This window comes from Patiria miniata, unplaced genomic scaffold (assembly GCF_015706575.1).
Source record: "Patiria miniata isolate m_02_andy unplaced genomic scaffold, ASM1570657v1 HiC_scaffold_7, whole genome shotgun sequence".
In the NCBI taxonomy this organism is placed as follows: domain Eukaryota; kingdom Metazoa; phylum Echinodermata; class Asteroidea; order Valvatida; family Asterinidae; genus Patiria; species Patiria miniata.
Genome location: NW_024037074.1, coordinates 26896233 through 26912223, shown reverse-complemented (window position 1 = coordinate 26912223; position 15991 = coordinate 26896233). Strand labels below are relative to the sequence as shown.

The window sequence follows — 15991 nt, the reverse complement described above, 5'->3', positions numbered from 1 at the left end:
ACGAATGGTTAGTTGATGACAAAAAGGTATACGGCTGATGTGCAATAAATCATGCCATTAATTTATTACTTGGGAATAATAAGTGTAATTAAATAACACAAACGATGGGTATATTATCACCGTATTAGCTAAAACCTTTTTATCATTATTCCTACAGTTTGTTTTTTGAAACAGAATGCTCGCCATGAGCTCTACAATTTTTCATGAAAGAAGAAGCTAACATTCTAGCGTTGTTTAGAACAATGCTAGAACGCTATAGGGTGAATTCGATAGACTGTTGTTGATAGGCCTATACATGTAAAGTTCAAAATCGTTTCGCCTATTTTCGTCACATCGTGAAAAAAATGTCAGTTTTGAATTACCTAGGTAAACATTGTAGTGTTGATCTCTTACTGAAAGACGTGCTTTCATTAATATTTCATGAATATGTCATTAAGTGTAGAATCGTGGAAGATTGTAGCCATGGTAGAACGTTGCGGGCGCTTTTGAATAGCCATGTCTCATAAAAAAAAATACATGTAATATTTTGCATGATACTTAGAATTATGCGATTATCTGCTAACCAATTTTCAATCGTAGCAAGGACGAGGTTTCGAAGAAACAAATCGATACCAATTTAGAAGCTATAACCTTGTATTGGCAATCGGCAGAAAATCAACAACGACTACGCTAGTGCTCTACTGATAACGCAGAAGGCAAAATGAAATTCTGTCAGAATTCAGGATATTTCGGTTCGATTAAATTGATTGTTGCAGAAATAACGGGGTTAAAATCACAAAACCCGAACTGTACATTGTTATCACAATCCTTCTTGTCTACTTACTAAGTTTTATAATTTCCGAAATCGTACGTCTCTTATATCCAAACTGTGAGTTTATGCAATTTGACCTGAATGATTATACATTTTTGTAAGTATAATTTTGTGTAGGATAAATGTTGGCAGTTAATTTCTTTGTCTTGCGCATGGTTATGATATTTGGCTTGTTTTCTTAGAGCATCTGTTCAACTGTGATTGTTATCAATCAGTCAGTTGGATTTCTCAGGAGTACATTACCCATTGGTGTGTATCTGTTAGTCCTATACAGATGTATGCAGTAGTGATTGTTCATGTGATCAAGCCGCAGGCCAGCCGCATGCGTGCCGTGGCCCTTGCTCGCTCCACGCTTGCATCTCGCTTCGTTATCAAGCCCTTTGTCCGCACCAATAATCAGACCAATCAAAAATATCACTATTATTCCAACATCAAACATACACGGGTACGGTCATCTACAATTTCCAATTCCGCATACGAGAGGTTTCCTCTCTTCTTTTCTTCTGCTGCGTTTTTATCGATGGAACGGCTGCCCTTTCGTAGCCACCTGAGGCCTGTGTAGCCTGTAGCGTGACCCACTCAATAGAAGTTGGAGCTGGCGGTGAGATTGCCAACCGTGTACCGGGGCGCCATGGCCAATATGTCGCGTAATCAGTACCATACCGCACGCTCGCAACCTCCCTCTCCCCAAACTCTAGCACACACAATATCCCAAGACTAATTTAGTCGTCCCCAGTGTTGTTGTTAAGATGAGATTTGTGTGTGTGTTCGCGGGCTTGGCCTTCCCTCGGTAGGACGGTAGAACCCAATCACGTCGGTAGGGCCAACATATGGGGGGATGGGATGTATAATCATACGGTATAATGAAGCCCCTAGTCAGCCCGAGTCCCAAGAGACATAGACGGCCAATTATAATTCAACGATGTCGCTTTAATCATATTATACCGATACCGCTTGATGATAACTCACATATCATATATATGTGTGTCTGAATTTCCAGTCATGCACTTGTGCTAATTTGAACAAAAATACATGGAGAGACATATCACAGTGCCTTGTCTGCGCATCGCTCAGTGGCATTAACATGCCGACGTTAATCAATTCGGACTATGTCTTATGTTCTGTCCATAATGTCGGTGTGTTATTAGTTGAAGTGAAACGATATTTTGTGATCTTTATAATCTGAGGCTATTCAGCCAAAGCTGCGATGTAAATTTAACACCGGTGATGTCTATAGGACCAGTACCATAGCGCCATTAATCTTTTTTCTCCAGAATGTGATAAGAACAAGGACGATTTTCTGTTGTTGTGTTTAACCTAATGTAAACTTGTATCAGTTAACTTTGAAAGGACCGGGTGGCAAATCAGGACACCATCTGCGATCTCCCCTTTCCTTTCGAGAGAAAACAAGGGGGGGGGGGTAATAACAAAGGACAGAGCAAAACAAAGGTTGCGCGTGCATGATGGATCTGGTTGCGACCTCAGCGCGCTATTTGTGCGTTTATCATCTGTTGTGCTGTCCTCTTGTGCAGCACGACTGTCGCGTAGGTAGTAGACTAGGCTTATAAGCCTACATACCTTCCCGGCCGAATGATAATGCCAATAGAATTCTTGTACTTTTTGTATCGAATGGTCAGAGGAAAAGTTTACATGGCTCTTGAGTGTATAGACATGGAACCACTTCATGACTCCACGAGCAGACTACACCAGCGATGGAGAGAAACATGTACTTGTGGGAGACTTGGCCCAACCCAGATTGTGATGCTCTGAGGACTCCCTCTCACATGTTTACTTGCTCAGTCTGGCTCGGGACGTAGGTCTAGGCGTCCCTTTAATCACGACGAGTGGTCTAGACACCAGCCTCTTCTATTGCTTGTCCAGTTTGGCAGGTTGTTTTTCCCACGGCTCTCATCGTGTATATGGTGTAGACAGCGCAGTGGAGATGCCGCGTGGTGAACGAGGAATAGTCGTGGATTGCGTTGTGTGGCATCAACCATCTATCGCGTCATTGTCATACCTGGGATGATCGATACAGAGAACGTATATAATGAGAAGAGAACAACCAAATATGCTATGCCTTTAACTGTTCCAAACATTCAAAACTGTTCCTGACATGTAAGATTTGCTTATGAAACGATGATTATATTGTTAATGTAAAGTGCACTGCATTCTTTTCGACCTGTATTATTCTGCTAAGATTATGTAGATCATGAACCGTTCACCGTCCTGAATGATCACCTCTATTCTCATCATAATGCCCCCGAGAAGAGGCTTGCGCCCGACCCCGATCGGGATATTCCCTCTCATCATTATTCCCCGATCAGGGTTCGCGAGATACCTCATCATCGAAAGGTTGTTATTGTAGTATCATCCTTCAATTAACTGACACTGAGGGCCTAATTGGTGATCATGAGCAGTGGGGCGGTGGACTTTATTCCCAATCAGGCCGTTCTCAATTGGTTCTTGACGCGCATGGACTCGCCGGCGTGTCTGGGTTCGTGTGTCACGACATGGAATAACCTCGTGCTCAAAACATGAAGGCTTTGATCAGTCTTGTGCATCTGAAATTGAATATGAATGTCCTTAAAATTGAGACAAATGGGTCTTGTTAATATTAAATGCCCTTTAAGTTAACCCCGATTTTGAAGGTCATGATTCCACCTTTGTATTTATGTGGAGCTTATCATTTTGTAATGATGTTGATCTCCATTTGAAACCTACAAATCACATGTTTTATCTCTGCCATTTTTTGTCCAACAGACAGTCACTGGTTGTGAAAAGGAAGATATTATAGAAAATGCCTGTCGCCACGGCAAAAGACACTTGACGTAAGACCCTCTCCGATAATTATGGCACAACTCGCCGTAAGAATTGAGTCAGACATAATTCAAACAGCTTATTAGAGATACCTAGTACCTCGTCATCTGTTCACACACCGCGATTAACTCTGTCCTCTCCGTGTGTTTCATCAAAAATTCACAGGAGACGCTTGTTTGTGTTCCCGCTTCCAATTTCCTTTGAAATATTGAACAATCTTGAAACCCTAAGGCCGATGTAGTCAGATTCATAATTCATTGTGCATCGGGAGGAGTCTGATGGGTGATCATCTCGCCTTTATCCCAAGAGTCCTCTCCTCGGTGGCCGTCACGCATCGCTGGCCTGCTCGCGTCGCCGCGACTGAGCCAACATTTTCCCCCTGATTGGCTTCGTCGAACGCATGGTAGAACAAGTCCCTACGGACTGAGAAGGTGGGGGATAAGGGAGGGAAAAAAAGACTTCCTCTTTGTACAAGGGAAGAGATGTCGCAGTGATGAAACAAAACATATAGACGTCACTCAGGCAAATCAAATAGTCGCCAAAGGTGATACTTCATGTCCTACCGCCCATTGTATTAAGACGAAAATCAATTCGAATTTAATATTGAATGCGCCTGGCTTCGGATTAACGGATAGTTCATGTCAGTGGATGGCGAGATCGTTTCTGTGATGATCAATTATTGAGGCAAGCAATACCATGTAGATTTCATGTGACTTGTGAGTTGTGACATTAAAGCGACCTCTGTTGTTTAGACGTTAGGTTTTAGGTATTGTGTAAGAGTGAGGGTAAGTTCGTAAAGATCAAGCCACTCCATGATGTTTCTTTATTTCAGTCCACTATTAAAAACACGCAGAGGTCCATGAGTTCACGTGCAAACTTGGCCTACCGCGAAGCGCCTTATATTATGTTAAAACCTTTTTAACCTTATTTGTCCTCTTGACGATATGAAATTAATTCAAATTAGATTATTCTGCAATTAAATGGGTCTTATAAATCCAACGTCTGGATTGATGTTCTTCCGTCTTGTTGCAGACGATGACCTTCTTATACCATCTCCAACGGGGCGACAGAGCCACTCGGAACCGATGCCAAACCGGACCGTGCGCTCCCATTCACAAAAGCAAGAGAAGCCTACCCGCGTGCGAACCGTGCTCAACGAGAAACAACTGCACACCTTACGGACTTGCTACGCGGCCAATCCGCGACCTGACGCACTCATGAAGGAACAGTTGGTAGAGATGACGTCACTTAGCCCACGGGTCATCCGGGTGTGGTTCCAGAACAAGCGATGTAAGGACAAAAAGAGAAGCGTACTCATGAAGCAGATGGCTGAGCAGAACGCCAATAAGGTAAGACATGCAGCACAAGTTGAAGGTCTGTAGGTATTGGAATACTGTCCCTTTGTCTGTGAACCTACCTTCCTATCATCCCGTCTAAGATGTCATGACGGTCACTCCTATCATCTCTGCAAAGTCTGCATGTACACCATGCTTGCTTCTTTAACCGTAACTAAATAAGAAAGGCTTGTGTCATTTTGATGTTGTTGCTGTTGTTTGAAAAAGTTTCAAAACTCGTCCCCGTTCCGTGGATCGCGAATATACATGTACATGCATAGGCCTATACCTCATGTGTGTTGTAGACTATATGACAAATAAATAATTACCCCGAGCACATCAGAGAGAGAGCAAACCACACCCACAAAACCAGTCTTGAGACTTTTTTACATGTTGGGTTGTTGCAGCAAGTTATCCTGCTCCGAAACTGTTTAAAGTAATTACTGATTTGATGTTCTTTTAGTCAACGTGTATTGCCAACGATATTTCTCATTGCCAACTATGTCTCATAATGTACTCAACCATTTTGTTTTTAAATTTTGCTTTTGTATCGCTGCCCGAAAACAAATAGCGATTGGGTGAAATTGTTTCAGATACACGTCTTGCTGACGTCTTTCTGATGGGAGCCATGTTGACTCGTATTACACGAGTCTAGCCAAAATGAGATCACTCCGGCCGTATTAAGTCACCCTCATTGCTCGTAATATGGAAACCATATCAGACGGATTGTAGACGTACAGTGCAAAACAGTGCGTTGCATAATTTAGCAAATAGCAAATCAGTCCTCTGTTTTTTTTTTTTTTTACCATTTTGGTCATTGTATATTTCTCTGTCCACGTAGCTTATGTATCGTTTTCTTTTTGACAGTTTGTAAATGTTTGACTACGTTCTATATAGTTGTCTTTTTCTTTTTAAACAATCGATGTTTTCCACTTCACTGTAACTACTGTTTTCCTGTACTTATTGCCTTCTCCTTTTATTCACCGCTGAGTGTGTTTGCAAGCGTCAAATCTTCTCTTTTCCCCCTCCAGACATTTCCTTGATCGTAACTGTATTCTTCTATTCTTCCATTCTTCTATGAATATTAATGAATCACGTCATTTTTGGCGTTAGTCCTGAGATTTTCGGATGTTCGTTCCACTCTGCCTATCGAAAACTGATAGTAGATTACTTAATGATGAGTTTATCTAAACAGCGATTGAAACGTCTTCAAACGATTGAAAAGCTCTAGCAACCTCTTGTGATTGTATTATGCTGTGTCCTTTTTACACTTCCAACAATTCCGACTACGGAGTGCATGGAGCTTTCTAAATGTATTCTAGTTTTGCTCTTTATCATGGAGACAACAGTGCATATAAACTTCTAACGTAGGATATAGGTTTTGTCGACAGAAGTCATGTTCCACTAAGTGTACGACATGTATATCAGTCTGCATGGCCTGCCCTGAGCGCGCCCCCCATCTCACCGATATGAAGTAGAAGATATCACTTTCATACACCAAACCAATCGCTCCGCAGAAAGCAATTGATTGCCATGTATATGCCCACTCACTGAGTCAACAAATGACACAATTATATACCCACCGTAATAACTCGATATACGGCCGAAACACTGAGAGGCGAACACGCCGACTATCGTGTCAAGGAGACACCCCCCCTCCCAAGTAAAAAAAAATCAAACATAAATATCAATGGAATAACAATTGCCGTAAAAAATCTACGAGAGGGAGAGAGGGGAAAAAATAATTGGATGCCCAGAACGAATAGAACTGGGGCAGACGATAATGACATTATCACATGGGGAGAAAGACGGGGGAAAAACGGAGGGAAAATCCTTCTGAATAATTGAGCGAGTTTGATTTGCCATGTGTTGTCTTCGCGCTTGAAATTGACACTGGCGTTGGCTCGGCACACACTTCATTTTGAAAGATGGCCTTGTGCGGGGACGGATCCAGAAATAATTCCCTTTGGAGGGATAGACAATGTTTGCCGTACTGGAAAATTAACGAGCAGAAAAAACTGTGCTGCACAAGGTTCGCCTCTTAATAATCGATAAAACTTTGGAAACTCATTGCACCAAAGCGGACTGAATTACTCCTTTTGTTAAAATGTGCGCAAGGTAATCTTGCTTTTGGAGTCAGTGACATTCAGGTGGGGCTAATCGTGAATAAAAGCAATATATAAAAGTCATATTGTTTTATTGCGTGTGGTGTTATCATCGATGACAACAATTTTGATGAGGGATTGTTGGAGATGCAAAAAATTAATTTCGCATATTATTATATATGATATGTTATACATTTTAAGTGAAGGAAGTGCATGCGCCCCGTGGTGATGCCAGAGATTCATTGTGGTGAAATTATTAGTCAGACATCAGAAAAAAAAAAACCAACGTATTTTAGAACTCGGAATATACTTAAACAGCCATTAAGTGATTTCTTCCTATTGTCGTTTAAAGAAGATGTTAATAAAAATGCCGTCATTGTCATATGGGGAAAACGAAAGCTGCAATTTAAAAGATGATGATCATCATTTCCTATAAATCTGTTGGTGCTGTTCATGATTTACCGTGTACTAGAACGATGTATTCGCACACAGGTTGGAACCAGACTGTTTTCTTTAAAGATCAATCAATTATTGAGAGCCAGGCAGAACAATGTTAATCAGGTCTTCGTTAACGATGAAAACCACGCTGATGACGCGTCTCGGCACGTGTTTGTAGAATGCCTTTAGAGTAGATCAGGGGATGATTTCACTGTGTGAATCGATTAGGCTAAGTTTAGACGACGTTCACATCCCTAGGCTCTTCACCGAAGATGCGGCGTTTGAAGCCGCCGCGATGCGTCCCCCAAAATCGCCCCGCGAAAGAAAAACATCGACTCCGTACCGACTGTGCGTAAATGCATATTCCGTCAGTGTATATTATAGGCTGTATACGATTTTAAAAGAGTGAAAATTAAGATTTTTTCCGATTGAAATGTTTGTTATATGCTATTTTGAATTTAGTGTAGCTGTTTATCCGATAAAAGGTACAGGTTTACCAGGTTATAAGACTTAATGCCAGTGGTTATTTCCCTGTATCTTAGAGTGGCCAACATCATATGCCCTCGACTGGCCTGCAACAGAACAAACGAATTTCACACTCAGGAGTTTAAGAATTGCAACCATAAGTCAATGAATCCATTTACTAAATAATAAAAACTCATATAAAAAGTGCATTATTGAGACACCAGTCTAGTGAAGCGCCGTATGCCGACGCTTTTAATTTAATGTGCCGCCCATTATTGTATTCAAACGGCACTTTACGCGTTGCTTTAGCTGGTCAATTCCAATTAAAAGCTTTGGTATACATATGTCAATTAACCACTTCAGTGGGTACAGGCAACGTTAATAAATCCGCATCTAGATTTGTAAAAAATGGTGGTCGGTGGGCTGTGCCTTGCGTTTATTTCAACCGACCCTGGCGACCCATATAAAGAGCCGTTGGATTCTGGCGCGGAGCCGTGCTCCATGCAGTGCATGTTGCATGGCGCAAACTACATGTACTTGCATTAATTCTCCTAACATTGGTACGTCACCTTTTCGAAGCAATGACAGATATGTGAATTTCTGTATTGTCTGTGAGGACAAGGTCATTTATTTCTCTGCTCCGGCTTATTGCGGTTGACATGGGAACCAACTGTAAAATTCATTGAAGATGGTCGACCTTATTGTTGTTTGATAAGCTGCTTTGTGAATATTTCATTGTACTTAGACCTGCTACAGTATTAGTGGCATTAGGCCTGGTTGACCCTTTGCCATATAGCCCCCGGCTAAAATACTGATTAGCGAGGATATACTGTCTTGCCATTAATAAAATATCAAACCACTTTAACTTCATATACACACATTATTATTATCATTATTATTATTTAGATCTGTGCATGGGTGTACGTCTCTGTGCGGCATCTCATGCTGTTCAACGATTTTAGATAATGTAAGCATAGATGTGTTAAGACAAATTGGAAAAGTATAGAACAATTTAAAACGCACATGAGATGTAATGTTCCATTGTCATATTTCTTACCATTCCATATAGTGGTCCTCACGCTAATACGTGGTTGTGTAGTGCAGCCGTGGTTTATGTTGTTTTGTTTTGCTTCTTTATTTTGGTCCCCACGACCAAGAAATCCGAGAGTATAACGACGCGAAGAGGAATTTACGAGGTGGGATAGCGGGTCCCAGTGGGGCAGTTTGCTATGGAGTGTGAGCGCTTGGCTTGCAGCATTCCCTTTACGCCTCTTTCCAATGCTAGAGCCTCGTTACGCGACGAGTGATAGCTCTAGGTATTGCGCATCATAATAACCACCAGTTACAGAATTTTACTTTGAGAGGCTGTTTTTGATACCATGAAAAGACGTTCACTTCCCTTTTTGTAAATTGCTATATTCATATTTTCTCTACAAATGTTTATCCCCCCCCCTCAAGAAAGAAATGTAAACATAAAAGAAAGAGAAAAATGGTATGAAATAGAAGAGAATTCGATCAACTGTCTTCGGCTACTCACCAACAGCAGATGTTGCCATATTCGTGTATTTCTACGTACAAGAAAAACCTGATCTTTGAGAAAGTCGCGAGCGTCATTGCGATTATTAAGACCACACAAAATAATACGGATCTCTTGTGTTGATCTCTACTCGATAGTGTCTGGCCGCCGGCGTGCTGCTAATTGACCATGCTCACCGTGGCCGCGCTCCAAGTCTGCGTGCATTAGCGCTCCCATGTGATTAACCTGTTATTAGGCTGAGCTAATTCCCGGGGCCAGACTAGTCCATATCATTTCTTCAAAAACGCAGACAAGATCACCGCCTTGCATCAGCCCTACCCATTAGTGACACTGTGACTTTTTAAATAATCATAATTCCTACATTAAATGACACAATAATTAATCGCACGTTTAGCAATCTGCAGTAGGCAACTGTTTTCAGGATCTCCACAAAATGTCAAAACCTCACATAAATTACGCACACATTTCTAATGACCACAGTGGGTTTTTGTTTAATAATCTTTAATCATATTTGGCAAACTTGCAAGGACCGGGTCTGTTACGGTCGATTATATGAGGTTCATGTGTGATAACTTGAGTAAGAAAGGGGCGGTAAAGTAAAGTACAAGCACATTTTAGGTCTACCCCTGCAGTATTGGTTTCAAGAATTCCAAGAGCCACAGCTATGTTTTGATGCAATTATAAGTCATTATGTATTAGAATTCTGTAAAAATTAAACAAAAAGGTTAACTTTGAAGGAGTTGTGCTGATTTTCTTATTCGTCAAATGTCTTCGTAAGAACTTGTCTTTCAAGCCCATCTGTGTTCGCAAGAATCAGAGCGAGAACAAAGCAAGGCAGAATTATCCCAAGTTAAAAGTACATCACCCCTGTCACTTTGATTCGGTGCTTAAAGGCTTGAGTACTTAGAGGTTTTTCGCCTTTCATATCTTAATGAAATAATTCCATACCCCTGGGGACGACTTGATTAGTCAGTCACAACGCAACATCCCCTTGTCAACCTCGCACTCAACCACCAGGCAAGTAGTACGATGTGATGAACATAATGCATGTGGACAGGAACTCCCTTGGTATTAAACGCCTCTTGCAGTATAACGCGTGGGCACTGAGTACGGTACGTGCGCAGCTCTGCCAATGCTGAGTACAATGTTAAAGAATACAATAACTCGATGAGATAACTACATGACTTCCTGATGGGCCTGCAAGACATAATATAAAGAATTTCATTTTTATATATTTTTTGTCATTCTGTTACTTGAAACAAGCACAATAAGGGTCGGTTCCAATTAGGGCTGTCCCGAGTATATCGAATATTCGAATATTCGACCATCAACCGAATATTCGAATAGCTTGTTGCCGGTTTGAATATTCGAAAAGAAAACAAAATATGCACGTGCACACACGACTGTGATGTTACTTTAATCGTAAAGTTGCGGTTTTTTTGTCAGATGCCACTTTTTTGTCGACGGTAATTTTTTTTGTCGACGGATATTTATTGGTCCCATTCTTTTAGCTGGGTAAAGTCCCTTGATAGTTATACAGTACCTACTACAAAACACTCCGCTAGTGGCCCACAATATCCATCGCCCCATGCAAACTTTAACCGGCGCGCTTTGCATGCAACATTTTACAAGCGAGGAAGGCAGCTGCAGCTGGCGTGTGTAAAACTTGATCGGCAAGTTTCGAATATTCCAATATTCGGTGAAGTGCAGTTTCTTATAATCGAATCTAAATTATTCGAAAATAGACAGCCCTAGTTAGTGCGGCGTAAGCAAGCATTTGCGCTCCGAAGTTGAATACTTTTTAGCCCCACAAAGTGTTTCACAAAGTAGCTTACAGTTACACAAAAAAACGCATTACCTTCGGGTAACAAATTAAATATTTCATGAAAGTTACACGTAAATCATGAAAACATCGGAAAATGCCTAAATGCAAAGCATGGTTATGTAGTGACAAACATGGGATTGTTTGAGATCTTTATTCCAGAATTGGTCAACAAAGTGCAGACATTGTATTCAACCATGGAGGTAGGAGTTTTTACGGGTTCTACCTCCGGAAACAATGCATAGCTAACAACCCGATAGAATCGATTTTTTTGTGTTCAGAATTAATTATCTTGGACCATGCTTGGACGTCAGTAATTAAAGGAGCGTGGACTGTCGTAAGCTGTCGTATCTCGGTCAGTCTGGTTTCTCGAATCGATAGCAAAGTTTTGCTGGATAACGTAGTCCGCCTTGATTGAAACCTGTGGTGTTACATCATGGCCATGGGCTTATAGCAAGGCTAACTTACCGAGCACACATCCGCGGTATAAACGGTAATCACACCATTGCTCGCACACTTGCTCTACCGATGACACATTGGCATTGTCCCCTACGAAGCTACGCTCGTCCCGCTCTTTCCATCTACACCACATCAATCCCATGGCATCGGTATACGCTGACCAGATTGCGTTTACTAGCAAGTGAGTTCCTGGGGAACACCACGGTTTTTTTGCTGTGTCAGCTGACTTGGTAACCGCTGTGTAATGCACAGTATGCCAAGCAATCGGGAGCAATCGATGCCTGAGAATCAGATATGATCCCTCAACCCGCAATCCAAACACGTACTTCATTCACTCCAGCAATAATGACACAACACACACGCACCCACGTCGGGGGCTTCGTCGCCCAACCATTGATTACCAATCGCTGGCCCATTTCATGAAGAAAAAAAAAGCAGAATGAAGGAGACAATATGATGGTACAGAATTATGCTGTAATGATTGAGGGTGACTCTGTAAACTAGGGTTGCATTCCATCCAGCGTGTTACCCTTGACACTCCCAAGTGGCGGAAAATGTTGCTTGCGCCGATACTCTTGGGTCACATCGCTCGAACGGCTAACGTTTGTATTGTGCATACACACAATTGCAACCGCTATAGGAAACGCGAAAATCTTCGAAAGGGTTGCCGAATTTACTGTGAAGATTCGTGAGCATATCTTCGGGTCAATACTCTCGGTTCATGCTCGATCTCCAAAACAAAGCTTTCAAATGGAAACCATTCTTCAATGCATAGAGAATCATTTGCTATTCATGCATTTTGTTCGTTTCCAATAGTAACACCAAATCAATATTAGGTTTTGCCCTTAATAATAATAACTCCACTCAAAATCCAAAGAAGAATGTTAATACGATACATGATGAATTATTCCTCTCTTCTTGAAAATGATAGCATAGCCTACTATGGGCGAAACAGTTTCACAGGATGTTTGATCCTATTACATATATTAACTTACAATCAAGTATGATATTTCATTAGATTTGGTATTTTGTTTTTGAAGTTTTGCAGATGATCGTATACGCCTTAAAACAATCTCGTGGAAAGGGCTTCATCTCCATCGTCTATACGCAAATGCATCGTCTTTACTACTGCACTTTTCTTACTGCGCGTATACGAACTTGTCTTAGCGCCAGCAGCGGCGGCATAGAGTGCTGTTTCACCGACTTGGAGCTGTATGTCTCGCACGGCGTGGGTAGGTCTATGGGACACCCCGTACGAGACGTTACCCGATCACTAAGGAAGGAAACGCCAATCGATTTCTAATGACAGGGCCTCGTGCCTCCGACTATATTTTCCTCCTTCTTCCCCATCCCTGGAATTTCTCCATGTGTGAACATCCTCCCTCGTCCGTGTTTGTTTGCCTTGCTTGCGGAGCCGTTGGTCCTAGAGTGTCCTGAGTACATAGTTACCGGTCGCCCTATTGCACTACTGTAACTGCGTATGGGTCGCCTTACACCCTGAACCAACAACGGCCTGTCATCTCTGACAACAGAAAAACGTCCAACCCTTCGGCGTGCTTTTTTTCCCAAGAGGTAGAGAACACTTCCTATGGGGCGTGTAGGGTACACATGGGAGGCGGGAAGTCAGTCCGTGGTATCTTGGAATATTGGGTTTTAAACATCTTACCTGCTCTTGTGTCATGTAAGTAACGCTGAAACTATCTGGGTGAGATTTGAGGTCCTCCTCCCTTTCCTGTTAATATAATTAAACCAATAATCTGTTCTGAATAGGATTGGCCGCAAAAGCCTTGAATCTTAAAAACACAGTTACACGAAATTAAAAGCGGACAAAGTTCCGAAAATGTACGAAATACACCGTGATTGGAGGACAGAAACACTTGTGGAGTGTGCATATGTTTTGTCCGTATTCAAAGACTGACGACCATGCCAGATGTGTGTGTATAACGTCTTCCTTTAGCCACTATTCCTGATTCGTCTCCTTCATCGCGTCTGATTAATTCTGCGAATGCCATCCATCATGGCTCTTAATATGCGTGAATTCGCTCGCGCGCCGCTACCGTCTTTGCACGAGAGCTCGTTCACTCTGTCACGTGGTGACCCCCCTCCCCCCATACACACACACACAACTTTGTTCTCAACATATCCCATAAGGTTTGTACACGAAAACCTCCCGAGGACTTGGCTTAGGTCCTTGGGTTTACTGTTGTCGCAAAACCTCCATTGTCCCAAGTCCTCAGTTGTATAACAAGATCAGCCTTACATACACGTGTGGGGAAGACCTTTGTTTAAGGAACCCACACCCAATTTTGTTTTTGTCAATCCCGTATGCCGTCATTGTTTTGACTTTGGGTAGATTTTCGGTTTACTTAAACGAGTGGTTTGATCATTCAGTTTCAACTACATTGTATTAAGAATTTCAGATAAGATCATCTTTTTGTTAATCAAACATCGTTGCTTTCTTGCACAATATTCTTTGATTTTTAAGTAATAATCAGAATGAGAGTTATTCATATTACACCCACGTTTGTACGCTTAAAATGGATCATTTTTGCTTTTTTTTGTTTTGTTGAAATACGTAGGCCTACATGAAAGTTACACGCGTAATTTTGCTTTCATTTGTTTATTTTTTTTTACCGTGAAGCCATTAATGACTTTGATGTGTATGGTGTTGGCATTTTTTAATAGATACTTCTTACACTTTCACCGAACCTACCAATACCTCGTATTTTATCCTAAGGACAGTCTTGAAAATACACATTATGCGCGATTGCGTTACACTGTACTTTAGATTTAGTTGGCAAGATGTGTTTTCAAGCGAACATTGTATGCATGCCCTCCCGTGACATTTAAATATTTTTCTGTCAATTCACAATTTTTTTATGCATCCCTTCCAATTTTCCAATCATAATCTTCATTCGTTCATTTTAGCCGCACATGATTTCCCTTCCTCAAAACATAAGAATCAAACACGAAGTGTAATTATTCTAGTGTCGAGCTTGGCCATGACCATGTTCCGCAATGATTACCGTGAGCTAGCACGAGCGAGGACCCTTTGTCCAGCGGTGCAAGCGTGCCTGTGTTCGGCCCGAACTCACCGCTAGACGCTGGCATGTGTCCTGTCGCTCGTAGCTCTTCATTTTCGCGCGTCAGTGGTGCGGCAAATCGAATGCACCGCAGCGACTGACAGCTTGTTTCATTAGCTGGCTGCGCAGTCAGGCTCTTCGCCGCTGTAATCCCATGAAGGTCGGAGTCTTTGTGTCAGAAGCGAGGAATCTCTGCCGGGCTCATATGCAAGGCTAACTCCAGGCCATGCCCCAACTTACCATCGCTCCCTGTGCCGTCCCCCAGTCTGATTTCCATAACCTCTGCTTAACATTACACGCGCTATATACGACTATCCAAGCAAACCCCCCAAGGGCCTCCAGCAAAAATCAGAAAATTAACGTCATCTCGGAAGCTAAGCCGGTGTTCAAGGTCGAGCCGTGATTAAAATCGTCACCGAAAACTGAGAGAATCTGACTGTTTATCGGACAATTTCTGTGGTGGACAACAGCTCCGATAAAGTGCATTTGCTCTTTTCTAAAAATTTTAAACGACGTATAATATCCGGTGCAGGAAGGTCTACCCGGGTTGAAATGGCGATGCACTTTTTTAAACGAATGAGTGCATTCCTAACACTGAATTATTCGTTGTAGTCGTGGAACGCAGTTCCAAATTAATTTGATCTAATATTAGATTGTAGCAGGGTTCAAATTCAATTACGTTTGGCCGGTGTGTTCCAACTCAGTATAAATAAGCCTAATTGCTGCACGACCAGAACACAGTCTAATTCTTTCTTGAATAACGTATGGCGTGCACCTACTTACCTTAGTACTGATTTGGTTTTGGTCAATCAATTTATCACAATACGAGATCTTGTGATGAGACTACCCCTATTGTATTCCACTGTACGACACAATTACGGGAAATGTACAGAAATCTAAAAAGAAATTTGGATTCGAGATACGAATCGCAAGATTCATTCGGTATTTTGTCCCACAGTGCCGCGCATGGCCCATGCGCCGTCACGACTTTGTCGGTTACTCCTCTTCTCCTGCTCATTCTGAGCCGACCTTATGCTAAAGTTCCCTTTAAGTTAACAAAGTCAACTTGTTGGTGCTGATCACAGACCTATGCCTAGTTACCCTGATAATTTGTACGTGT

The 15991-nt window shown here is 41.9% G+C and overlaps 1 protein-coding gene across 2 annotated transcripts in view; it reads left to right on the top strand.

Moving 5' to 3' along the window:
- LOC119745494 (insulin gene enhancer protein ISL-1-like) overlaps positions 1-15991 on the top strand; it is a 37261-nt gene that overhangs the window by 7082 nt on the left and 14188 nt on the right. For both annotated transcript variants that reach the window (XM_038221865.1, XM_038221866.1), the window contains exon 4: positions 4661-4977. In XM_038221865.1, coding sequence (XP_038077793.1) covers positions 4661-4977 — 317 coding nt within the window. The remainder of the gene's footprint in view (positions 1-4660; positions 4978-15991) is intronic.